Below are 27,070 nucleotides of genomic sequence, written 5' to 3'. Positions count from 1 at the left end.
CAGCACACATAGAAAGAGGAAAAAGCCTGTTGTGATTTTGTTTGTGCATGAAGGGAAGCTTTCCTGCACAAAAACAATCATCCCTGCAACGCAGGGACATTTGCACCATGGTGCAAAGGTGCCTGGATTGGCACACGGCTCCCCATTGTGCACCAGCGCAAGAGAAAAGAACAGGAAAGCGCCATATCTGATAGATACGCACCTTCCAGCACTTTTATTTTGCTGAAGAGCAGTGCAGCAGGAAGGCCTGCGGCACTGCCCTATGGCAAAAACTAATAAATTGAGCCCCCAGTCTTTTAAGCGTTATGGGTAAGCTCATCTGAAATCCGTGCAGCCTATGGAGAAAGGGTGAAATGCTCCTACATGTGTTCTAAATGTTGTTTGTCAATGAGAGGAGGTTGGAGACCTTCCCCAATTCAGCGTACCTAAGACATCCCTGTGCTTTAGCCACAGTGTAGGTCTTGTGTATGTGTGAAGACGTGCACTTCTAGTGCCTTTGCTCTTTAATTTGTAGGTGATGCATGCACAACTCCTGCACATGCCCTACCTATTCTGTCTGTGTGAGCAAGTGTGTACTGCTGCTGCTGCCTACCCTGCTACTCTTCTGTATATGTGTTGTAGAGGTACATCCTGCAAAAATTTTGTGCATGAGGAATCACGAACTGCAGCGATTTGTATTATACCTGCTCCAGTGCTTGATTTGTAAAAGAATAAGTGCCAGGGCTCCAAGTTGTGCCAGTGGTTTGCAATAGCAAACACCAAGGGTGCTGAATACCTAGGTGGCACAGTTTTAATTCCATCTCATGTGTCTCCAATCCACCACCAGACACTCCCTGCTCCTTTATCTCACTCTTGCAGTCACTGTTTTTGCCCTTCTCATTCTGCTTCTTTACCCCTTTTGGTCTCTCTCTTACTCTGGATCAAAGTCTGTTTTGAGAAAATGTGTGCCGCCAAAAGTGAGTTCTGGTGGGCCCAGCTTCATCCACAAGCACCAATCAAGCACTGACCTTCTCCCTGTGTGTGTGGGAGCCAATCACAACTTCAGCTGTCACCCGCCCGACGCCCCACAGCAGTTTCTTGTATTAGGGGCGGTTGAACTGCTGCTGCTCTTGCTGTGTTGTTGTTGCACGTTAGTGCAGTTTAGAAAAAAAATCATTATAAATCTGAAAACGAGTGGCATCATCATTACTTGGTTCTAACATCTCACACTCTGTTCACAGCCACCATCTCAGACATCTGGAAAATGGAAAGACAGACCCGAAGATTCATCAACGGAATTAATTAGTTATTTATTTTGCTGCGTGCTGAAACTATGTGCTGGTAAGTCTCAGCAATAATACTATTTCAAATCCTTTCACTTGCTGTTTACATATTCATCATGTTTGCCCCAGTAACAACTGTACATATGCAATGCCTCCTGCTGCATAACTGTAATGAGATGTTTCAAAGTCAAGTATTGATTATGGACATATTGTGAAGAAAGACTGGGAGACAACCGGTCACAAGTATATAGACTAGATGAGTGTACAGAAAACCATGGACTTCACACAACCATGATTTGAGTAACACCTGGCTGAGAAAAAGATCCCATCAGCCCACCCTGCTGGCGGAGCGTCGTCATCTGGGAGATGGTAGTAAATCCCAGCCACCTGTCCAAATCTCGGGCAGTGGTGTAGCAAAGGATACCAAAGACCAAAGGTTGACTCTAGCCAAAGTGTTTCTCAAAGGACAGTACTGACGTTGTGCAGTGCAAAGTGAAGAGTGAAAAATAAAAATGACTACGAGGACAAAAAATATATTTACTTGGGATTGTCCAGGTGTCAAGATTAAAAACGTCGCCAGATAGTTGAATTTATAGCTATCTCTTGGCGTTAAAGCAAGAGGCCGACATGTTTCAGCCGTCAGGGTAACACTACCCATCTTTCTTCAGGACCTTGAGGATGTAATGTTACTGCAATTCAATTATACAATTGTGTAATCGATGTGGAAAAAAATAGTGTTCAGGTGAGAAATAATATATAATAATGAAAACGTGGTAATTTTACCACCCTACCAGAGCCCGTAACGCTTCATACTTTCGTGGGTTGGTATGGGAGTAATCTTCCTTCCCAACTGTCTGTGGGAGTATGCCTCACCTCACCCGGCAACTGCTCGGAAAAATGAGGCCCCGCTCTGTCCGTCGGTACCTCCAGCCGAAAACCAAGCCAAACCTCCCCTTATATTTAGGGGTGTGGAGACTTCAGGGTTGTTAAAAATTATCCCCTAGACCCCCATTTACATATTTTGTGATATGGACATATTGTGCCTGTCCATTAAGAACTAACAGACAACCAAAACTGGCAATAATAGGTGCACATCTGATAACTAAACGGATGATGGTAAGAACATTTATTTAAATACGATCCGTGGATCACATTAAAGGGAAAAGTATATGAAACTGATGCTACTTGTGCAAGGAACCATACTGACTGTTAGCTCTGCAGAAAGTGCTGCACGGCCCATGCTATATTCCTGAATTCACACTAATAGCAACAGTGGACACAAAGATAAGCAAGGTCATGTTACGGGTACTAGATATGAAGATAAAAGGGATGATGGGGTCGTGTTGATGTGTGGGGGGGTTGAGCTAACTTACCTTATGTCCACCAACAATAAGTTGCCATTATTTTTCATACCCCGTAACCCCCTTAGGAAATAATTTAGGAGGGACTTTTGGGGGGGCTTGCAACATTCATCAGAGCCCCTCACCCTTCTGAATACAAGCTGGGGGGTCACATGTGCAGACATTGTGAATGTGCCTTGAGCCATTCTGTCTGTATCTTTCCATACACACCCTGTACCCCAGCTGTTGGGATAAGAATCACCCCAGCATGGTATACAGGCATGTTCCACTGACCCGAGTGCCCAAATGCATGTGCACCTGACTTTCATTTTGGCTCTAGTGTCGTACAAATATAAGCGTGTGCACAGGGACATAGGACTATCAAAGGAGCTGGACCTGTCACCTTAAGGGGTGCAAAAGTGTGCACGTATAACGAAAAGAGGAATACTGTCCCTGTCCTGGGCACAGCACACAAAGTGATGGCAGCAGCATGCTCTGTTTATTGAAACTGATAATGTGGCCAGACAGTATTATCTGTGTTACCTAGAGTGTGGCCTACACACCCTTTTTGTTCAAAGTTCTGCTCTCATGTGCATGTCCATAACCTTGCGTTGGCATCTAGTATGTATGTCAAGGGAGTTTGTGTGGTTTGCAAGCGTATAGGACATATGCAGTTGTGTGACTCTGTGTGTGAGTGAGCCTGAGTATTGAAGCTAGTGGGATCCAGTTTGCCCCTGTCTTGACATGACACAAGATGGAGGATGAGGACTGCTTCCCGAGACAAAGGAAGTGTATTGTCTGCATTTTTGACTTGCAGTGCATATCTGAATACTGAAGTGTGGGGGATGGAGTAAAGGCTACCTTTAGCAATTCCATTAGGGCATTTGTTACCCAGGGTCAGTAGACAGGTTCTTCCTGTGCACTGGCATTTGGTTGACTGTAGGGATAGGGGTGGGACATAATTTTCTTTTGTGCTAGGTGAGGACATTTATAAATCAGGCATACGTTTTTTCCATTCCTAATTGCTACTTCAGAGATGTAGAGAATTCCTAGCTGCAGAAACCTCACACTTCCATGTCTTGTAGATACTCCAGTCTGGAGACAGCCCCGCTGTTATGTACCTTGAGAAGCATCACTGTTGCACAGTGGATTTGCCTGGAGAACAGGCTGAGAAGGAGACTTAAAAAGTGAACAACCTCACAACAGTTCTGAATTTTCAGACAGTGGATCCACATATTCTTAGAGTACTTAATGAATTCTGTGTGATAGGGGCAGGTGCCTGCTTGTGGGACAGTTTTCCCATGTTAACGGGGTATCAGCTGCAGCCTGCATCTGCTGAAGCATGAGTTAATGATCTTCCTGAGTGGCAAGAAACCTGCCTGCTGACTGAGGTAAGGAGTCTGTCTGACCCTGCTGCATTTCAAACAGTCCAGGATGGGAGAGGACCAGCATTTCTCAAATACTGAGGGGCATTGAGAGAAGGGTGAGGGCAAGTTAGAAGCAACGCACGCTGCAGAGGGTTTCTCAGTCATTTCCAAATGGTCCCTGGCTGGACCCACGTCAAGTATCTGTGCCTAAGGTCCCAATTGGGGCTGCTACTGCTTTCGAGGCTGCATCTGCCTGCACTAGTGTTGATGCTAACTGGATCTGCTCTTGATGAGCAAGGAAAAGGCTAATGCATACCTGCTGCACCACCACGAGTAAGAACGGAAAAAACTTTGAGGATGCATTTGACTTGCTAGGGAAATACAGATAGGTGAGTGTTGGATAGACCTGTCAGGATGATGTTGGCTTAGTTCATTCGAGGTAGAACCAGAACTTGGTTGGTCATTCAAATGTCAGTAGCAGAGATGTAGCTCTTTACGCTTTTTAGGAACTTCAGCTGATTCCAAACACTGTTAGCTGTCTGATTTACAGGCATGTGTAAAAGCAAATTGCTATTGAGGATGAACCCCAAGGACTTCAGGTTTAAGGGCCTCCAGGTTTGGGTGAGAGTCAGGGGTTGCCTTCATAGCTGCAAGGAGAATTGCCATAACATGGCTGCATGATTTGGGGAGTTGAGACGAAGAGGAGGAATTAAGTCATTTTGGGGTTTAGTAGGAAGTCATATTAAGGAATCCAGAAGTGGAGGGTACTTGGGACGTGGGAGAGCCCAAGGATATCATCTTCAGAGGGAACTCTTAAGTAAACGTGTCAGTCTAATGCATATAGTGAGCATAAAACCTGCACATTTTAAATTCAGTTAATAGAATCAAGTGACAGTTTAGGAGTTGTAGATTTCAAGGGATATCATGTAGGAGTTCCAAGGAGAAGACCAGGGCACATATTCTCTGGTGTAGAATGTGGTAATGTTGTCTCCCCTTTACATCCCATATAGCAGATACACTATCCTGTGACAGAAAATAAATGTTATTTTATGCTGCAAGGATCTGAAAGGTGCTAAATTCCCCTCAGGAGAGGTATCCAGGCGCACTAGACCTCTGTAGAGAGAAACAGGAAATAGAAATGAATGGCTGTGGTGATGTTAGAACAGCCAGTTCTTCAGGTTTTTTTAAAGATAAATTGTTGGACGGATGGCGAGTGGGGGAGGAGGTTCCCTGTTTAAACCACGAGGTAAGAGAAGGAATGTCCTCCAATACACATGTGGCAGATGCATGGGATAACTGTACGATTAAGTGTACTGGAGCAGAGAGCTCTAGTCAAGCTATATATGATGACCCTACTACTCAGATAAGTGAGGGCCAGTGTCATAAAGAGCTTCTTGCATGTGACAAGCAACTTAAAGGTGACACGTTTATGAATATGTAGGCAATTTAGGACCTTGAGGTGAGGAGACATTGAGGTGCAAGCAGGGAGTTTGCAAACCCCCTGTCTGTACAATGTAAGTGCTCGTTACGAGGTACTCAGGAATGCCGTCATAGAGCGCGTTGCCATAATCATGATAGCTGGTGATCAGGGCTTGGGTAACTAATGGTCAAATGGGTGCTTATGGGGAATCACCTGAATATTTTGCAAAGCATTCTGAGGATGCCAAAACAAGTAGAAGAGATAAAGGCCGTATGCTCACTTATAAGGAGATTGTTGTCCAGAATGAACTCTGGGTTCATGACTGACTTAGTAGGTACAGGCAGTTTGCCTCATTCTTTTTGCCATCATGTCTCGCACCAACCAAGGTGGACTTGCCAAAGAGGACCACCTCTCTCTAATCTCCATTGAGCTTTAAACAGTTTTCCTTTATCCAGCTTGCACTTGGTACATGTAGACAGTGAATTTGACCCTAGTTTCTTGGACGTTTTCAGTAATTGACACAAAAAGCTGGCTATTAATGTGAATTTCTACTTGCAGAGGAAGGCTACTTTAGACTACTAGGACATACTTTAAAGTATTAGATTATTTTATGAGCCCCCTCAAAGTTTTAACTAAATTATCTGACTTTAATATATTTTTATTTCTTGGTACATAGATGTGGAGTTAGGTGTAGAAAATCTGAACATACTTATCTGTCGGTATTTTTGTCTCAATATTATGGCTTTGATATTAGGGAAGTACAATATTCAGTGCTCAATATTTTGGACCCACACTTTAAGTCCATAAATCTAAACACCTCATGATATTTTATTCTCAATGGAGAAAATCTTATAAATGGATAATATATATTAGCAAATTACTCACACATTAATTTCCTTTACCATATGTTGAAATATGGAATTTGAAGAAAAGGCTTCACTCTAATGAGTTACAAGGGAGTGTAACAAAATATAGGTAATTTATGGAAATCGGAAAACTGTATAGAAATCTTTATCCATGTGAAAAGGTACACTGAGAAAACGTTTTTTACAAAACAAATGACTCCAAAATTTAGACTACATATTTCACAACATTATATAACTATCTCCCTACAAATATCGCTACCAGAATTTAATTGCTAAAACCAATCAAACTGACTTCCTACATATTTTAGGAATGGTCTCATATATACGTAAGTCCATTCCTATTACAACTAATGGCAAGTAGTTGATAACATGATTAGGTTTAAATCGGAATCCTCATAGGAAGATATTAATGTATGTACAATTGATGGTTGTGCTAATCTACATTTTGGAGTCTAATTGCTTGCAGAAGATAACTTTCAGTTAATTAAGTCCTTTCTATAAGTACAATGCAAGGCACTCCAGGAATACTGCTAAAATGAGCTTCATGAAGAATTACTTGCCGAAAGGAGTCATCTAAAAACCAAGGAAAGAATCACCTTATAAACAAGAGTGAAAAAGAAGGTTAATTAAAATGGGGAACAAATGAAGAAGATTATGACATGTTATATTTCAGTGTGAACTAAACATTATATTTAGTTACAAATTATATATTGGAAAGATTTCCTATTCATTTCCTACTTTTCCTTACTTAATTTGATAGCAATCGGACACTCTGCTAGCAAAATAGTTTCTAGGCTATACATTTATGTATTTTTGTGAACCCCTTATTGCCTAAAGGGTTAGCATTAAGCTAGATGTATGTTATATTATGTAGGAGATTGAAAATTAAAATATAAGAATGGTATTTTAGAAACGTCCACATTTTCAAATTATTGCCATTTTCGAACAAGTTATTTTTTAAAACAAGTATTTTTTTATCAGAAAAGTGCACATATTTTTGATTATCACTTGAAAATATTGTTGTGCAAATAAATATATTTTTTTCTCTAGAAAATAGAATGTTTAAAGTTATCAAGATTTTGGAAACAAAATTGTCAGACTGAGCGAAAGAGGCCACATTCTTGATGGGAGTTAGGGCTGATCACCAAACTTCTCTGAGAAATCTGCAGCTTATTTTTGATATCTTGGTAGGAACAGAAAGGATTTTCTCAGCAAAAAAGTGCATGTGACACATGGACACCAAAATCAAAACAACATTAGAGTTCAGCAACAAGCACAATACATTTCCCAAACCAAATTAGCTAAAAAAACTAATATAATTACAAAAATAATACAAAATAATTTAAAAAAAGGTTGAGATGTTAACTGCATTTAAACCAATTTCTGGAAGTGAACTAGTAAACATACCACAGTTTTACTTATGCATTACTGAAATGACCAGGACTGGGCCACATTGCATTTGTTTTTTAGCACTGAAACTAAGCAATTCCCTCATTTTAAGAAAAGATACTTTTTGGAAAACATTATTCTTTAAATCACAGTTTCATTTACGTAGTAAATGAATGTTTAGAAAGTAGTGATACAAACAAATGTCCATCCATTTTGAACATCATTTCTGGTGCTTCAGATGTTCCCATAATGTCCACAGAATGTTTCTTGGGCACCCTGCTGCCAGTTCAGGAGGGAAAAAAGGACTTTATTCACTTACAGTCCAAGACCAGAACTCATGTTTTTGACAGAAGTCCTAAATCATATTAGAGCATGCTGCTGCCTTGTAGAGGACTGCAAGCCCCACGATGCACCACCAGCTTACTGGAGAGGAGGAGAAGCCACACCCCCTTTGCGCATATAGAGCTACTTCGATCCCGCTGTGTGGGATGTGCTGCTGCCTTGGAGGGGACTGCAAGCCCCACGGTGACCACCAGCTGACAGGAGGGACAGAGGTGTCATACCTCTTTTGGGCGTGTATCCCTACTTCAATTCTCACAGCACAGGACACCGTGCTGGCCACTGGTGGGCCCATTCATGCCCATCAGCAACAGGCAGCAGCAGGGCACGGCCAAACCCCTTGATCCTGCGCCCGGATAATGCCTGGAGATTGCTGCTAAGCCCGATATCTCAGCCGTACTATTGGGATTTTTTGGAGTGGCCCTCTGTTTTCTTTCTCATAAAAATAATTTAAAAAACCAATGGTGCCCATTTATACTGTGATTAATTAGATTCCATTATACACTCATCTGCTACTGAATTTTATTATGGGCAAAAGAAAGGCAGCCGACCATCCTCCAGGTGCTGGGAGGGAACATATGACCGCTCAGAGAGATGCGGCTGAAAACTGCACTCTAGAGGTCTTTGACAAATTAATACTGGAGGTAGAGGAGATCCTCAATAAAGGGAGAAACCTGCATGCAGTGCAGGCTTTCAAGACCTTAAACCCTAAGATAACTCAATTTTACAAATAGAAACCAAATGATGTTCATCCAAGTGCAACAAACTCCCTCCCCCGCCAACTTACAAAAAGTTGAGGAGGCAAGGGCCACAGCCAGTTGCAATTGGAGGCTCTAACACCTGATCAACCCACCAGTTTGACCATCTTAATGTCTATGAATCATCATATTCTTCAAGCCTGGACAATTAAAGGGAACTGCCTTTTATTTCTGATCTGGGACATAATGCTTTGGGTCTTGACAATATTAAATCCATTTTTAGTAGTTTGAGGAATTAACTTAATATTGCATGATATGCTGTTTCTGTTTTGTTAGAAACTAATACTAGCCTAATAAAGACATTTTTGTCACACCAGACTTGTAATTATCCGGCTTGTCGAACAGTACAGTCCAACTGACTACCCAGTTTAGCTAACTCTGATGGAACATCACAGGGTAATTGTGCTACAGGGAATAGTCATTCATCTTTCATTCCTACCTTTCTCTTATGCACAGAAGTTACTGATCACAATTGCTCTGGACATGGGGGTATTTGTATATTAAAGAATGCTCCTCCTGTAAATTTACAGGTAGTAAACAAGTTTAAAGTATTCTCCACTCGTTCCTCTGATCCAGACTTGTTGAGGCATATACCTGCCCCACATAAGCTAAGTAAGATATAAACAGCGATTTTTTCAGGTAGGGACACTAGTGCACACCTGTCCAATTCTGATCAGTTGGTTCTACCACTGAAAGGTACTCCTTTTGTGGCTGTTTTGATAAATGTACCCGCGCTTAAGCGGAATGTCAGTGAAAATTATTATAAGTAAAGTAACACATTGGCTAACTACTAGGGTTGGGGTGAAGTAAGCATTCACACTCAAATTGACATGGTTCTTAGGGTAGGATGGGTGGGGCACAATTATGGTGATTGCATAGTGGTTCATTTTAGTAATAGTTGGGCTGCAGCCAGAATCCATGCTTCTTTTGAGGGCAATGAAGATTCAGCTATGAATTTGGGCTAAGGCCATTGGGGTTTTTCTATAGGCCGGGCACTGTGCAAAGTCTGAGAACTCCTAGGCTTACTTCATCCCTGTCAAACCAAGGTCATCGTGAGGTACATCTTAGGCCTACTAAGGAATCTGCTTCCTCACTCCCACTCTTGATTAGATTTGATGCTCTCAATACACTTGTGAAGATGAATTGACTTACTCCTACTGATCGCAATGTAGTTATGGATCTGAAAGGGGGAGAGCTGATCCACCCTCTATAGGGACTGATGTCATGGATCAGCTTAGTTTTTTTGTCATGGAACATAGCTGAGCTTTAGGAGTAGGCCAATGATCTGAATTAGTTTGATTTCATTAAGCCTTATTGCATACTTGCCGTTCAAGAAACCTGGTCAGTTATAAATATACCCTTCTTAGATGGTTTTGCTCATTTCTTTCACCCAGCTATTCCATCTTCTTCTGGGCAAGCTGAGGTGGGGACAGGGGTCTATCCTAATATCATTGACCTTGAACTGTCTGATTGAAGAGTTAGAGGTAAACTCTTCAAATTTAGTGGTGGTCTTCTTCACTATCCCGAATAGAAAAAATCTGTTGAATTTAAACAACTCTAATTCTAATGGCCTTCCTTCCACTCTGATGTTATAGCCTCTATGGTTATGGCCCTAAAGAAATAGAAGACCTTTTCTTTAGCCTCTGGCTCAAGCTCCAATCCTTTCTTGCACAATAGTCATTGTAGGAAAGTAGGATCTGCTTCTTATGGGTACCCCCACTTTTTGCTAAATGTAATACTGTTTGTGACTAGTCTGACAGGGATTCTGCTTATCAGGACTCCAGTCTATCTGCTTTCTCCTTACATTGTTATGTTATGTACTTAGGTACATTCCAGATTGGATACAGAGGTAGCCTTGTCAGTCCCTAGTATATGGTACCCATGTACCCGGGGCATAGGTACCCCAGAGAACTCCCATGAGCTGAAGCATGTATTATGCCACCCATGAGAGTCCATGCACAATGGAACCAATGCTCTCCCATTGCAGCCTGTGTAAGTTGTTGCATGCACCACTTACTTAAGATATAGCTTTACCATATCTAAGGGCCACTGTACTTAAAACCTATAAGTCACCCCTCTAGCAGGCCTTTACAATCCTGAGGGCAGGTTGCTTGGTTCTAAATGAATGGATGCCACAGCATGAACAAAACACCCCTGCAGCTATGGAGTCCATTCTCCCGGGTTGTCAGTGAAGCAGCCAGATACAACATGTAGAGGGGCATTATGTGACCACGTGATGACCAACTCTGAAACGGCTGAAACTAACCCTATCGTGTTTGGTGTCAAACATGTTAGAATCGTACCCCTACACTGGTAACAGGTGTGAGGGGTATGATTTCACCCCTCAGAAGCGAGCTTCGTGGGGTCCCTTGTGTTCCAGGTACCAGCCTTCTAGTCCCGGAGAGCACAAAATCGTTGCTGCCGACCAAAGACACATTTGTGCCCTCCTGCTGCTGAGCCAAGCTCGGGCAGGGGAAGGCAGAACAATAGACATCCTGTCACACAGAAGTGCGACTACCTCCCAGACAGGATTTAATGAATTAAGGCTGGGTGGGTGCGCTTGCCAGTGACTGAAAGTCTGCATGAGGGGCACATTTGGTGTCCCTGTGCATAGTCCAGTACAAACCAGTCCTGGGAGCCGTTGGCTCCCGCTCTGGCAAAAAACTGGACAAAGGACATTGGAGTAACCTCCCCACTGCCCAGACCCTCTCCTGGGAGGGTCCCCTGAATCTTTTCAACCCACTCCTGTGGGTACTTAAGGGCTTACCTGGCTGAAGACCTTAAATTCGACATGGACAAGATTATGAACAAGAAACCACTGAGCTTCGACCGTCTGGCCACTCTGGACTTCGCTGGAATTTGTTTGGGCCCAACTCCATCTCCCACTCAGCCTGCTGCATTGTCTGTGCCTGTGCACCATACAGGATCTGTGCAGGACCTGTGGAGCATCAACAACAATCAAAGATATCTCCATTGGAGTGAAGGAGTCACTCCCCTGCATCCACAGGCACCGCAACACTGCTGTCTGGCATGCTGATCCTGAGCTCCTACAGACTCAAAAGGCTTTAACAACACAAGAGGTAAATTTCTATGTCCCTTGACGTCTGAGCTGTCCTCTCATCAAGTTTGAGGTCAGAATCCCTTGTGGGGGCTGCAATACCTGAACCCCTGTGTACCGCGTATATTTGCAAGTGCATATGCTTGTTGGCATTTCCAGAACAAGTAGCCCCAACCTCTAGCAATATTTTCTACCAAGAACTTTGACCTCCTCACACCAAGTGCTCCGTGGGCTGTTGTTTGGTGAAATTGTTTGACGTCTTCTCACGACTCCTGTGCCTCTGGCCTGTGGGTCCACTTGAGGGTCAACTTTGCTTTTTGTGGTATCTCCTGGTTGCTCCAGGCTTGCCCTGGCTCTTCTGTGTTTGGTGAGTCTCCTGCACCTTAACATAACATAACATGTGTATTTGTATAGTGCACGTTCACCCACAGGTCTCTTGGCGCTGAATAACAGATGTTCATTGTTACCCAACTCAATGGTACTCCTTTTATCGACCTCAGATTTATGAAAGGCTGAGTGGACCCGCTGGGATCTGAACCTGTGATCATGAGGTCGAACATAGACCCCTCCAATGGACACATTACATTAGTCCACTGAGCCACCAGACCTTGTTGGTTCGAACTGTACACATCCATGACCTTCTGGTTGGGTTGCTGTTGCCAAGGCTTGTTTATGCTCCCACCGGACACCGACCACTTAGCGCTGGACAACCTTCATGGAACAGCTCGTAACCAGCTCCTGGTTGTCTTCGCCATCTCCTGGTCCCCGTAGCTGCAGATTCAAGGACGCCATCAACTCACCTGAAGCCTCCGACATCAGTGGGCATTTGTCTACCGAGCCCCTGGTAACTCCTAAGTGACTCAGACTCTATCCTCTCAGCTGTCAGGTACTCTTCTACAAGAATCCACCTTTGTATTCCAACAGACACTTTTCTTCGTCCAGCAGCAGCTCTTCTCTGAAGTACTCCATTGGGTTTGACTGTGGTTCCGATGCCAATTCAGACCTATGCACCCGGCTTCCTTAGGATAGGTAAACTGGGAACCTCAGTATCCACAGGTGGGGTGGCTATCCAAGCTTCTGTCTTCCACTGGGTTTCTTCGAAGTCCACTGGAAAAGGTCCTTAAACCCTAAAACTTCGACCACGACTTTCCCATAGAATTGTACGGAGCACGCGGTCATGTTCCCACACAGCCCCCATCCTCCATGGGGTCCCTATCTATTCACCTTGAGTGGTTCATTGGGGTCCCAGCAATTCTACATCCTCTCAACACTGTCTTGACTCGGGTTGTGGTTATTATACCACTTTCTTAGTATATGGTTTGGTCCTTCCCTGTGGCCCACTGTGTATTAGTGCTATTTACTGTCATTTCTGGGCTTAAGTAGTGTGTGCTTTGTGATTATCTCCGTGTAGGAGATACTGTGTCGTACTAGATAGTGTTATATTAATAAATACCTATTTTTATAACTACTATGTGGTTCTCCTTTCATTTAACCAATACTATAAGATTGCATTCCGGTAAAACAAGCTGCTCAACATTCCTTCAAGACTAAGCCTGAAGGCTGCTCTCCGCAGCTACCACTTTGATAGCTTTCTAATGTTATATTTGACCTCTCAAATCACCATAAGCATTGTTTGGACTGGTGCAAGGTTCCCACTTCAATTAGTGGACAGCATATACCAGGCTAACTTCTCACAGTCATTATTGGTTATTTTAATATCCATCCCTGCCAAAACGTTTGTCAGATCTTCCAGGATTTCCCCTTTGGGGAGAGGTTGTGGCATAACAGCTAGGGCACTCAGACTCAAATCTGGGGAACTAGGTTAGATTCTCGGCTATGACGCTCAACATCCTGTGATTCTGGGCAAATTACTTAATCTCCCTTTGCCTAATCAAAATGTATTTGTCCTTGTGAAATGCAACTGGTGCTCTTGTTAAGCGCTCTGATACCTGATTCCTTTGCGTCAAGTTTACGTTAAATAAAACTCCGAAAAAAATAAAACTCAACTTTTTATCTTTGAATCTGGTTATGCCAAGCTCTTCCGGACATTCTCCCTATGTTGGAAGAGGCTGTGAAACAATAATGGGATATGTATTAATGTCCTCACCTCTATCCTATTTTCTGACTGACTACAGGGTTCTATTGTCTGGTTGAAGTGAGAACAATCCACTGGTATTATTGTTAAAGTATTCAAGTCCGACATTGTTTCTGTCGACCCCTGCCACCCAACATCAAGGTCCCATGGATCAGGGCAGATGTCTGAAATGGACAAAAGTGATCCCAGAGGAGTTTTGTGGAAATCTTTTTTTGTTAGAGGAGTAGTGAGCTTGAATGCTGCATAAACCCCAATTCTGAGCCTAAAGATGTCTTAAATGTGTTTTCTTTACTCTGTGACAGGGTGAGGAACGCCCTCAATGTTAATAGTAGAGACCATACTGTTACCAGGGATGAACTTTGGGGAGAGGAGTTGGCCTAATGGCTAGGGCGCTCGACCTCGGACCTGGGGATCTGGTTCGAGTCTCGGTAACGACGCTAAAACCTCCTGTGATTCTGGGCAAATCACTTAATCTCCCCGTGCCTAAAATGAAAGTGTGTTCTCATGTAACGTAACTGGAAAAATATGTAAAGCGCTCTGATACCTGATTCGGTTCGGGTCTAGTTCGCGCTATATAAAACTCTGGAAAAAAAAAAACTTTGGTTTGGTCAGGTGTGTTCCCAAGGCCCAACGAGATCTAATGAAGACCCTCAAGCGTTACCCAAGGGATAGAAGGGAGCTGAAACTTCTATGTGGTCTTGTAAAAAGGCTATTAAAAGAAAAGAGTCTCTTAAGGACAATGCTTAGGATCAGTTATTGAGTGAAGGCCTCCTTCATGATGGTGCTACTTTTGGAGGGTTCTTCACAGTCCAATTCTAGGAGATGAGGACGTGCCAATTTTGACCTCAGAGATAAATGAGGATAAATGGTTTGATCATTTTTCACATATTTACTCCCTTGATATAGGGACAGATCGTTTAATACAACCCGCTGTGCAACAGTTGCATTAGATCTGTTTCGGAGTGATTCCATCATCTTGACCCCCTTGTTATCCAAGATACTAAATGCTGCTGTGTTACCAGGTCCTCCTAGTTCATGGGATCAATGCATCATAGTGTCAATTTTCGAAAAGGGCAACAAAGCCAATCCAAGATGTTACAGGTCCATCTTCTCGATTGATGTAGCTGTCAAGGTCTTGGGTCAGGTGATTTTAGAAAGGCTATTCCTGTGCGCCAAGGAGAACAGCACCATGTTTTAATTATAGTATGGGGTCAGGCCTGGCTTAAGTGCCATCGAACAGTGCCCGAACCTGTGCCTAATAACCCATAAGTGCACTGTGGCTAAAAAAAAGCACCCTCTTCCTGAGTTTTATGGGCCTTACCTCTGCATTTGATCCGGGGAATCGCACACAGCTGTGGTCAATGATATTGCCAATGGCAGTAGATCGAGCATTGGTGTCCTTCCTGGGGGACATTCATAGGGACATGTCTGCATCTGTGAGGGTCGGGCAGGATCGTTGTTTTACGAGATCTTTTCCCATAAACCGAGCTGTTATGCAGGGGTGTATCCTGGCCCCATTCTTGTTCACCATTTATACTAACCACTTAGAGGTAGTATTGCTGGACCAAAAATATGATGTTACCCATATGGGCTCCTGTTTGTTACCAGTTCTGCTTTACTCAGATGATGCCATTGCAAATGCAAATGTTACTTGAAGCCTTTGCAGATTTTATGGATCATTTTGATCTCTCCATAAAGCACACATAATCATATGTAATGGTCATCAGTGCTAAGCCCACAAAACATAAAGCTTTTTTGTAATAAATAAACATTACACAAGTTCATACTTTGAGCGCCCTGGATATTTTGTTTGTTGATAGGAACACATGGGGAATTCTGTTCACTTCAAAAAGACTCATATTCGCTCCTGGGGAGCAGTCATCGATTTTGGCATAAGGTTGAGTAAGAAACCAATTAAGGCCCTTCTCCTAGTCTACAACTCCAAATGTGTGTCTGCCACATGTTATGGTAGTGATATATGGGGGTAACAGGATCTAAGTGTCATCTAGGTTGAGTATAATAGGTTTGCCAGCTGTATTCTAGCTGTTTTGCAAAGTATTTCAACCTTTGCTGCTCATGAGGAATTGGATATTAAATAGATCTCGGATACCATTGCACTGTTACAGTAGATATCTGTATGGTACAAGAGGGAGCCAATCTTGAACAGAGTGATTATTAGGGATTGTCAAACCCTAGACAATGTAAGAGCAATCTCATAGCCCAAATATATAAAATCTGAGTTTACTACATTGGGTAGTCTGGATTTATTTATTTCATACTGCGAAATGATAACTATAGCAGATTACGAGTGGGTTAAAAACAGTGTCTCCATCCGTGTGGCTGCTTCAAGGGAAGGTAACAAATTACATAAACCTGCTGCTCATGTCCATTGCCTGATAAAAACTGTACTTCCAACTGAATCATACTTGACATTGACCTATATCGAGGCTGCCTTGCCCACCAAGCGTTTCGAAAGGCTTATGAATTTGCCAATGACAGCTTTTTTGGATGGCAATCATTTGCTGAATGACACGTCACTTAGGTTTCACAAAGGCCGTTATACTGAGTCGATTCAGAAAAGGGGGTGGTGATAGACAGAATATCTGAATTAATCAAGACACTCATACCCAGTCAATTGATCCATCACAGTTTTTTAGCTCACTGCATCACCCCAGTTCAGAACCTGGCTATATGCAAATTAGTCTGACCCCATGCCTCATGGGAACAGGGCAGACCAAACTACCAAGCCAATTCTTCACTGGAAAGGAGACAAGCTTTCGGGGACCGGTTTCTGGCATTTCAGCCATCGTCGGCCCGGCTTGCTTGAATCCTAGTGATGCAGTGAGCAAGGGACTCATGTCTGAGCATACCCTGCCACACCTGTAGTGGCCAAAAACGATTCAGAAAAGGGGGTGGTGATGGACAGAATATCTGAAATAATCAAGACACTCATACCCAGTCAATAGATCAGGGCTTGATCCATCACCGTTTTTTAGCTCACTGCATCACCCCAGTTCAGAACCTGGCTATAAAAATTAGTCTGACCCCATGCCTCATGGGAACAGGGCAGACCAAAGTACCAAGCCAATTCTTCACTGGAAAGGAGACAAGCTTCCGGGGACCGGTTTCTGGCATTTCAGCCGTTGTCGGCCCGGCTTGCTTGAATCCTAGTGATGCAGTGAGCAAGGGACTCATGTCTGAGCATACCCTGCCACACCTGTAATGGCCAAAAACGATTCAGAAAAGGGGGTGGTGATGGACAGAATATCTCAATTAATCAAGACACTCATACCCAGTCAATAGATCAGTGCTTGATCCATCACCGTTTTTTAGCTCACTGCATCACCCCAGTTCAGAACCTGGCTATATGCAAATTAGTCTGACCCCATGCCTCATGGGAACAGGGCAGACCAAACTACCAAGCCAATTCTTCACTGGAAAGGAGACAAGCTTCCGGGGACCGGTTTCTGGCATTTCAGCCGTCGTCGGCCCGGCTTGCTTGAATCCTAGTGATGCAGTGAGCAAGGGACTCATGTCTGAGCATACCCTGCCACACCTGTAGTGGCCAAAAACGATTCAGAAAAGGGGGTGGTGATAGACAGAATATCTGAATTAATCAAGACACTCATACCCAGTCAATAGATCAGGGCTTGATCCATCACCGTTTTTTAGCTCACTGCATCACCCCAGTTCAGAACCTGGCTATACAAATTAGTCTGACCCCATGCCTCATGGGAACAGGGCAGACCAAAGTACCAAGCCAATTCTTCACTGGAAAGGAGACAAGCTTCCGGGGACCGGTTTCTGGCATTTCAGCCGTCGTCGGCCCGGCTTGCTTGAATCCTAGTGATGCAGTGAGCAAGGGACTCATGTCTGAGCATACCCTGCCACACCTGTAGTGGCCAAAAACGATTCAGTAAAGGGGATGGTGATGGACAGAATATCTGAATTAATCAAGACACTCATACCCAGTCAATAGATCAGGGCTTGATCCATCACCGTTTTTTAGCTCACTGCATCACCCCAGTTCAGAACCTGGCTATATGCAAATTAGTCTGACCCCATGCCTCATGGGAACAGGGCAGACCAAACTACCAAGCCAATTCTTCACTGGAAAGGAGACAAGCTTCCGGGGACCGGTTTCTGGCATTTCAGCCGTCGTCGGCCCGGCTTGCTTGAATCCTAGTGATGCAGTGAGCAAGGGATTCATGTCTGAGCATACCCTGCCACACCTGTAGTGGCCAAAAACGATTCAGAAAAGGGGGTGGTGATGGACAGAATATCTGAATTAATCAAGACACTCATACCCAGTCAATAGATCAGGGCTTGATGCATCACCGTTTTTTAGCTCACTGCATCACCCCAGTTCAGAACCTGGCTATATGCAAATTAGTCTGACCATATGCCTCATGGGAACAGGGCAGACCAATCTACCAAGCCAATTCTTCACTGGAAAGAAGACAAGCTTCCGGGGACCGGTTTCTGGCATTTCAGCCGTCGTCTGCCCGGCTTGCTTGAATCCTAGTGATGCAGTGAGCAAGGGACTCATGTCTGAGCATACCCTGCCACACCTGTAGTGGCCAAAAACGATTCAGAAAAGGGGGTGGTGATGGACAGAATATCTGAATTAATCAAGACACTCATACCCAGTCAATAGATCAGGGCTTGATCCATCACCGTTTTTTAGCTCACTGCATCACCCCAGTTCAGAACCTGGCTATATGGAAATTAGTCTGACCCCATGCCTCATGGGAACAGGGCAGACCAAACTACCAAGTCAATTCTTCACTGGAAAGGAGACAAGCTTCCGGGGACCGGTTTCTGGCATTTCAGCTGTCGTCGGCCCGGCTTGCTTGAATCCTAGTGATGCAGTGAGCAAGGGACTCATGTCTGAGCATACCCTGCCACACCTGTAGTGGCCAAAAACGATTCAGAAAAGGGGTTTCAAGCAATCCGGGCCGAAGACGGCTGTAATGCCAGAAACCGGTCCCTGGAAGCTTGTTTCCTTTCCAGTAAAGAATTGGCTTGGTAGTTTGGTCTGCCCTGTTCCCATGATGCACTGGGCCAGGGACAGACTAATTTGCATATAGCCAGGTTCTGAACTGGGATGGTGCAGTGAGCTAAAAAACGGTGATGGATCAAGCCCTGATCTGTTGACTGGGTAGGAGTGTTCGGCTTAATTCAGATACTCTGTCCATCACCACCCCCTTTTTGAATCGTTTTAGCCACCACAAGTGTGGAAGGGTATGCTCAGATGTGAGTCCCTTGCTCACTGCACCATGAGGATTCAAGCAAGCCGGGCCGAAGACGGCTGTAATGCCAGAAACCGGTCCCCGGAAGCTTGTTTCCTTTCCAGTAAAGAATTGGCTTGGTAGTTTGGTCTGCCCTGTTCCCATGATGCACTGGGCCAGGGACAGACTAATTTGCATATAGCCAGGTTCTGAACTGGGATGGTGCAGTGAGCTAAAAACCGGTGATGGATCAAGCCCTGATCTGTTGACTGGGTAGGAGTGTTCTGCTTAATTCAGATACTCTGTCCATCACCACCCCCTTTTTGAATCGTTTTAGCCACCACAAGTTTGGAAGGGTATGCTCAGATGTGAGTCCCTTGCTCACTGCACCATCAGGATTCAAGCAAGCCGGGCCGAAGACGGCTGTAATGCCATAAACCGGTCCCCGGAAGCTTGTTTCCTTTCCAGTAAAGAATTGGCTTGGTAGTTTGGTCTGCCCTGTTCCCATGATGCACTGGGCCAGGGACAGACTAATTTGCATATAGCCAGGTTCTGAACTGGGATGGTGCAGTGAGCTAAAAAACGGTGATGGATCAAGCTCTGATCTGTTGACTGGGTAGGAGTGTTCTGCTTAATTCAGATACTCTGTCCATCACCACCCCCTTTTTGAATCGTTTTAGCCACCACAAGTGTGGAAGGGTATGCTCAGATGTGAGTCCCTTGCTCACTGCACCATCAGGATTCAAGCAAGCCGGGCCGAAGACGGCTGTAATGCCAGAAACCGGTCCCCGGAAGCTTGTTTCCTTTCCAGTAAAGAATTGGCTTGGTAGTTTGGTCTGCCCTGTTCCCATGATGCACTGGGCCAGGGACAGACTAATTTGCATATAGCCAGGTTCTGAACTGGGATGGTGCAGTGAGCTAAAAAACGGTGATGGATCAAGCCCTGATCTGTTGACTGGGTAGGAGTGTTCTGCTTAATTCAGATACTCTGTCCATCACCACCCCCTTTTTGAATCGTTTTAGCCACCACAAGTGTGGAAGGGTATGCTCAGATGGGAGTCCCTTGCTCACTGCACCATCAGGATTCAAGCAAGCCGGGCCGAAGACGGCTGTAATGCCAGAAACCGGTCCCCGGAAGCTTGTTTCCTTTCTAGTAAAGAATTGGCTTGGTAGTTTGGTCTCCCCTGTTCCCATGATGCACTGGGCCAGGGACAGACTAATTTGCATATAGCCAGGTTCTGAACTGGGATGGTGCAGTGAGCTAAAAAACGGTGATGGATCAAGCCCTGATCTGTTGACTGGGTAGGAGTGTTCTGCTTAATTCAGATACTCTGTCCATCACCACCCCCTTTTTGAATCGTTTTAGCCACCACAAGTGTGGAAGGGTATGCTCAGATGTGAGTCCCTTGCTCACTGCACCATCAGGATTCAAGCAAGCCGGGCCGAAGACGGCTGTAATGCCAAAAACCGGTCCCCGGAAGCTTGTTTCCTTTCCAGTAAAGAATTGGCTTGGTAGTTTGGTCTGCCCTGTTCCCATGATGCACTGGGCCAGGGACAGACTAATTTGCATATAGCCAGGTTCTGAACTGGGATGGTGCAGTGAGCTAAAAAACGGTGATGGATCAAGCCCTGATCTGTTGACTGGGTAGGAGTGTTCTGCTTAATTCAGATACTCTGTCCATCACCACCCCCTTTTTGAATCGTTTTAGCCACCACAAGTGTGGAAGGGTATGCTCAGATGTGAGTCCCTTGCTCACTGCACCATCAGGATTCAAGCAAGCCGGGCCGAACACAGCTGTAATGCCAGAAAACGGTCCCCGGAAGCTTGTTTCTTTTCCAGTAAAGAATTGGCTTGGTAGTTTGGTCTGCCCTGTTCCCATGATGCACTGGGCCAGGGACAGACTAATTTGCATATAGCCAGGTTCTGAACTGGGATGGTGCAGTGAGCTAAAAAACGGTGATGGATCAAGCCCTGATCTGTTGACTGGGTAGGAGTGTTCTGCTTAATTCAGATACTCTGTCCATCACCACCCCCTTTTTGAATCGTTTTAGCCACCACAAGTGTGGAAGGGTATGCTCAGATGTGAGTCCCTTGCTCACTGCACCATCAGGATTCAAGCAAGCCGGGCCGAAGACGGCTGTAATGCCAGAAACCGGTCCCCGGAAGCTTGTTTCCTTTCCAGTAAAGAATTGGCTAGGTAGTTTGGTCTGCCCTGTTCCTATGATGCACTGGGCCAGGGACAGACTAATTTGCATATAGGCAGGTTCTGAACTGGGATGGTGCAGTGAGGTAAAAAACGGTGATGGATCAAGCCCTGATCTGTTGACTGGGTAGGAGTGTTCTGCTTAATTCAGATACTCTGTCCATCACCACCCCCTTTTTGAATCGTTTTAGCCACCACAAGTGTGGAAGGGTATGCTCAGATGGGAGTCCCTTGCTCACTGCACCATCAGGATTCAAGCAAGCCGGGCCGAAGACGGCTGTAATGCCATAAACCGGTCCCCGGAAGCTTGTTTCCTTTCCAGTAAAGAATTGGCTTGGTAGTTTGGTCTGCCCTGTTCCCATGATGCACTGGGCCAGGGACAGACTAATTTGCATATAGCCAGGTTCTGAACTGGGATGGTGCAGTGAGCTAAAAAACGGTGATGGATCAAGCTCTGATCTGTTGACTGGGTAGGAGTGTTCTGCTTAATTCAGATACTCTGTCCATCACCACCCCCTTTTAGAATCCTTTTAGCCACCACAAGTGTGGAAGGGTATGCTCAGATGTGAGTCCCTTGCTCACTGCACCATCAGGATTCAAGCAAGCCGGGCCGAAGACGGCTGTAATGCCAAAAACCGGTCCCCGGAAGCTTGTTTCCTTTCCAGTAAAGAATTGGCTTGGTAGTTTGGTCTGCCCTGTTCCCATGATGCACTGGGCCAGGGACAGACTAATTTGCATATAGCCAGGTTCTGAACTGGGATGGTGCAGTGAGCTAAAAAACGGTGATGGATCAAGCCCTGATCTGTTGACTGGGTAGGAGTGTTCTGCTTAATTCAGATACTCTGTCCATCACCACCCCCTTTTTGAATCGTTTTAGCCACCACAAGTGTGGAAGGGTATGCTCAGATGTGAGTCCCTTGCTCACTGCACCATCAGGATTCAAGCAAGCCGGGCCGAACACAGCTGTAATGCCAGAAAACGGTCCCCGGAAGCTTGTTTCTTTTCCAGTAAAGAATTGGCTTGGTAGTTTGGTCTGCCCTGTTCCCATGATGCACTGGGCCAGGGACAGACTAATTTGCATATAGCCAGGTTCTGAACTGGGATGGTGCAGTGAGCTAAAAAACGGTGATGGTTCAAGCCCTGATCTGTTGACTGGGTAGGAGTGTTCTGCTTAATTCAGATACTCTGTCCATCACCACCCCCTTTTTGAATCGTTTTAGCCACCACAAGTGTGGAAGGGTATGCTCAGATGTGAGTCCCTTGCTCACTGCACCATCAGGATTCAAGCAAGCCGGGCCGAAGACGGCTGTAATGCCAGAAACCGGTCCCCGGAAGCTTGTTTCCTTTCCAGTAAAGAATTGGCTAGGTAGTTTGGTCTGCCCTGTTCCTATGATGCACTGGGCCAGGGACAGACTAATTTGCATATAGGCAGGTTCTGAACTGGGATGGTGCAGTGAGGTAAAAAACGGTGATGGATCAAGCCCTGATCTGTTGACTGGGTAGGAGTGTTCTGCTTAATTCAGATACCCTGTCCATCACCACCCCCTTTTTGAATCGTTTTAGCCACCACAAGTGTGGAAGGGTATGCTCAGATGGGAGTCCCTTGCTCACTGCACCATCAGGATTCAAGCAAGCCGGGCCGAAGACGGGTGTAATGCCAGAAACCGGTCCCCGGAAGCTTGTTTCCTTTCCAGTAAAGAATTGGCTTGGTAGTTTGGTCTGCCCTGTTCCCATGATGCACTGGTCCAGGGACAGACTAATTTGCATATAGCCGGTTCTGAACTGGGATGGTGCAGTGAGCTAAAAAACAGTGATCGATCAAGCCCTGATCTGTTGACTGGGTAGGAGTGTTCTGCTTAATTCAGATACTCTGTCCATCACCACCCCCTTTTTGAATCGTTATACTGAGTCAGCATTAATAGTAGCCACAGCGATAATCAAGGCATCCGTGGACAAGGGTAGTAATGCTGCCCTTGTCCTACCTGGCCTATCTGCAGCGTTCCACACAGTCAATCCTGATCTCAGGATTGACCAGTTGTGGGTTAGGGATTTGAGGGTGTTGAGTTCTCACGATTGCGCGCATTCCTGACCATATTCAATCTGTTTCCCTAAAAGATTTTGCATTAGAACCGTTTTCTTTACCATGTGGGGTTCCACAAGGATCGTCTTTAAGCCTAACTCTTTTCAACATGTACGTCACATCTCTAGGGAAATCTTTTGGGTCAAAATAGTTTTCGTACGCTGATGACACCCACATTTTGAGATCTCACTCTAGCAAAGGCCCAGATATGAGCATCATATTTCATAACTGTATGAGTACTGTGTGCTAATGGATGGACAATTGTCTTAAATTAAATTTACCAACAACTGAAGTCCTCCTATTTGGTAACAACACCTCTTTCTGGTCCCTTACTTGGGGGCCAGATGACCTTAGTTCTTTTCCGATCCGAGTAAAAACAAAAAAGAGAAATCTTGGTGTTTTAATTGACGACAGACTCACATAAAGGGAACAAGGCAATTAAATGATCTCTACCCCCTTTTACACCTTGCGTGTTAACAGGAAATTTGATCTATGGAAAGCGGTCATTATAGCCTTTGTGCTATTTAGAGTTGATTATTTAATAATGTGGCTGTTCCCTCCAACAAGCTTTCCTCCTCAAAAGCAGGAGTTTTGTTATTTACACTGCACAAAACTAAAACGTGCTCCCTTTAGGACTCAAAACAGCTCCATCCCTGCTCTTGTTTTGAAAACTTGCCTTTTCAGTCTATAGCATTCTAGCTTGCTCCTTAAGGCTTAATTTCCTTGATTTTTTGCCAAAGCATCTGCAACCTGCTCACTAACCCTGTCACTTAGCGCCAAGATGCCTCCGGGTATTTGCTTGCGCTTTACAAATATATAAATTAAATCAAATCACATAGGTAACTAATGCTTAGCACCGCCAGCTATTGACAAGGTTTAGGCATAAACTCTTTGTACAATGAAACAGCTTTCCCAAAGCCTAGACTGCTTATAGTTCTCTATCTTATCCCCCCTCTGAGTGCAATAAAACATCGTCCCAGACCATTGCCCATTTGGTATTATTATAAGGAAAAGATTTGTAATACCTCTTTTAAAAGTTTCAAATTTCATATAAGTGCGGCCTGCTATGCTACACCTCATGGTGCTTAATGATTTTTAAACTTGCGTGTGAATAGGCAATATTCAAAGTAGTGCAGTTAAGCTTCAAGAGGCCTGGATTTAATTTTGTCATGGGCTTTCAGTTCTTTATTGTAGTGTCTTGTAAATTAAAGAATGCTGGAACTCTTTCGGTTCCCACTGTACACCGTAGGCCAGTGACGTAACTGTTGGAGAGAGAAGTTGAAGACAGGATTAGAATGTTGAGTTCTGACTTACACGCAGCAGAATAACTATGTGTAAAATTACTCTCCGTGGGTGACGTGGTTATTGGCGAGTTATTGAATTTGCAGGATGCTATAAATGGCAGCGAGATAGGAGATGCAAAGCCTGTACATTGAAAGTTGTACCACAGAGAGTTTACTGTGGTACAGAAACTGCTTGTGCATGTCATGTGTGCCACAGTTAAAGTGTAGAATCACCTCTGGCACTGGTGGAGTCTCAGAGCAACACCAGCCTGTGTAAAACGCTTAAAGATAAAGAAAGCGACATTGAAGGTCTATGTATCTTGGCCAGGAATTGAATGAAGCGGCTGCAAATAAAAGGTACTGCGCCTTTACATAAATTAATGCCATCTGCCATACAGAGTAAAAATGCTAAAGGCGGATGCAAGCAGGTTATGAAAGCAGCACACAGCAATATTTCAGTACAGATTAAACTGAAATGTATGTGCTATGAAAGTTTAACCAGGTGTTTGCAAAGAAACATTTAAGCACAAATCTGCCTTAATATCATAACTTTACCTGCTTTCATGGACTACTAGTATACAAGGTTTATCTACTTACCTAAACCATTTGTGAAGCATTGTGCCAAAATGTGATGCAGGGTGGACCCAGAAAGAGGGGTGAGGTTGTGCTAGTGGAGTAGTACCCGAATGTAGCGGCCCACCACCAAAGTTGCCAGGTAGGGGCTCAGAAGAACTTCCTAGAGCACCATCAAATAAAGAGTTCCGATGGAGAGCCAAGGCGAGATCCAAGCTCCACAAGTCATTAAGGCTGACCCTAAAGGCAGAACGTTACGAGGTGATAGAGAAGCTTTGCCTGATTGAGTTCCACAAGAAGCACCTTAGAGACCACTAATGTCCAACAATTTTGCTGCATTCTTAAAACCACCAACTGCATTTGATACTGCCAAAAAAAAACCACTAGTGGCAATAGATGAACGGCATGGATAGAGACTTTTGAAGATTTCATAGATGCAATAGATGAAAAAGATTATAAAAAGGATTATGTAACATATGAGGAACATTGTTGGTGAAGGAGTAAAAGAAGCCAAAAAGAAAGATACCACAAGAAGGTGAAGTGACATACAATCAAATCATAACAGCCTTAAATGTCAAGTTTAATCCAGTGCAAACCTGGATTATGAAAGCTACATATTCAGTCAGGAACGCTAGAGGACGAGAGTTTGTTGAGAGATTGAATGTTCAGGTGAAACACTGTAAATTTAATGACTTTAATGATGAAGAAGCTGCCAGCCTCAAAGTAATCGATGAATGTACGTCAGATTCCTTTCAATGATGAATGCTGAAGGAAACTCATAACTTGGAACAAGTCTTCAAGGCTGCCTGTAGAGCCTGCTGGTCATCAAACAACTGACATGCAGGCCAGAGGCGCCCAATGTGCATAAGTCATGAGCACATAAAATAAGCCAAAGTACAAGGCCGATGGACACAAATCGATGTATCCACAGAAAAAGAAAACTTGTTACAGATGTGGACTGTCATTCCTACATGAAGGTAAATGTTCTGCCATTAGACAGATATGCATTGGCTGTCGTAAAGCAAGCCATTTAGTGACCACTTGAAAAGCAAAGGGGAAAATAAGTGCGCCACAGAGTGAAGACAAAAGGGCCGATGGAGCGCTACCTCAGCAATGTTAGACATGCTCCCTCAAGCCAAGTGTTCACATCAACTGAGGAAAATCCAGTCAAAGGGACAATGACAATTGTGCGAGTCGATATTTACTTCAAAAAGGCATGCACCAAAATCATTCAAACATTGTTCGAAGATCACTCTAAAAATACATGAGTGATGGATACCATTCATAATTGACTGTGGTGTGCCAATAAACATCATGCCTGAGGAGAAGTATAAAGAAATGTCTCCATTACCACAACTTACAAAGTCAAAAACTAAAATAATCATATGGGCTGCTTCGAAGCCCTTAAAGAGTCAAGGGGGTATATTATCAAGGGGTTTATCTCCGCTTTTTTGGCTTTAAAAGCCAAGAAAGCGGAGATAAAATTATCTCCCTATTACCAAGCTGTCGCTAACACCAGTTAGTGACAGCTAATAGGAGATAGCGACCATCTTGGGCCCCGCTTTGCATGTCAGTGATATTTATCACTAATGACATGCAAAGTGGGCGTGCCAAGATGTTAGCGACTGGAAACAGTCGCTAACATCGCTATTTCCTATTACCAACTTTTGGAGATATTCGCGCTAAGCGCGAATATCTCCAAAAGCTAACACCTGCCCTGAGCAGTTCTTCACCATGTTATCCAATGGGAGGTGGATAACATGGCTAAGAGCATTTGCTCGATAATGCATGAATATCGCTGACTT

The 27,070-nt window shown here is 44.3% G+C and overlaps 1 protein-coding gene across 1 annotated transcript in view; it reads left to right on the top strand.

Moving 5' to 3' along the window:
- Nucleotides 1-27,070, top strand: part of LOC144785169 (uncharacterized) — a 158,457-nt gene that overhangs the window by 109,290 nt on the left and 22,097 nt on the right. Inside the window, exon 2 of the mRNA XM_078664232.1 lies at nt 1,221-1,320. Within this exon, the coding sequence (XP_078520358.1) occupies nt 1,221-1,320 (100 nt within the window). The remainder of the gene's footprint in view (nt 1-1,220; nt 1,321-27,070) is intronic.

Source organism: Lissotriton helveticus, chromosome 10, assembly GCF_964261635.1.
Source record: "Lissotriton helveticus chromosome 10, aLisHel1.1, whole genome shotgun sequence".
Lineage (NCBI taxonomy): Eukaryota > Metazoa > Chordata > Amphibia > Caudata > Salamandridae > Lissotriton > Lissotriton helveticus.
This window is presented reverse-complemented; position numbering and strand designations above follow the sequence as displayed.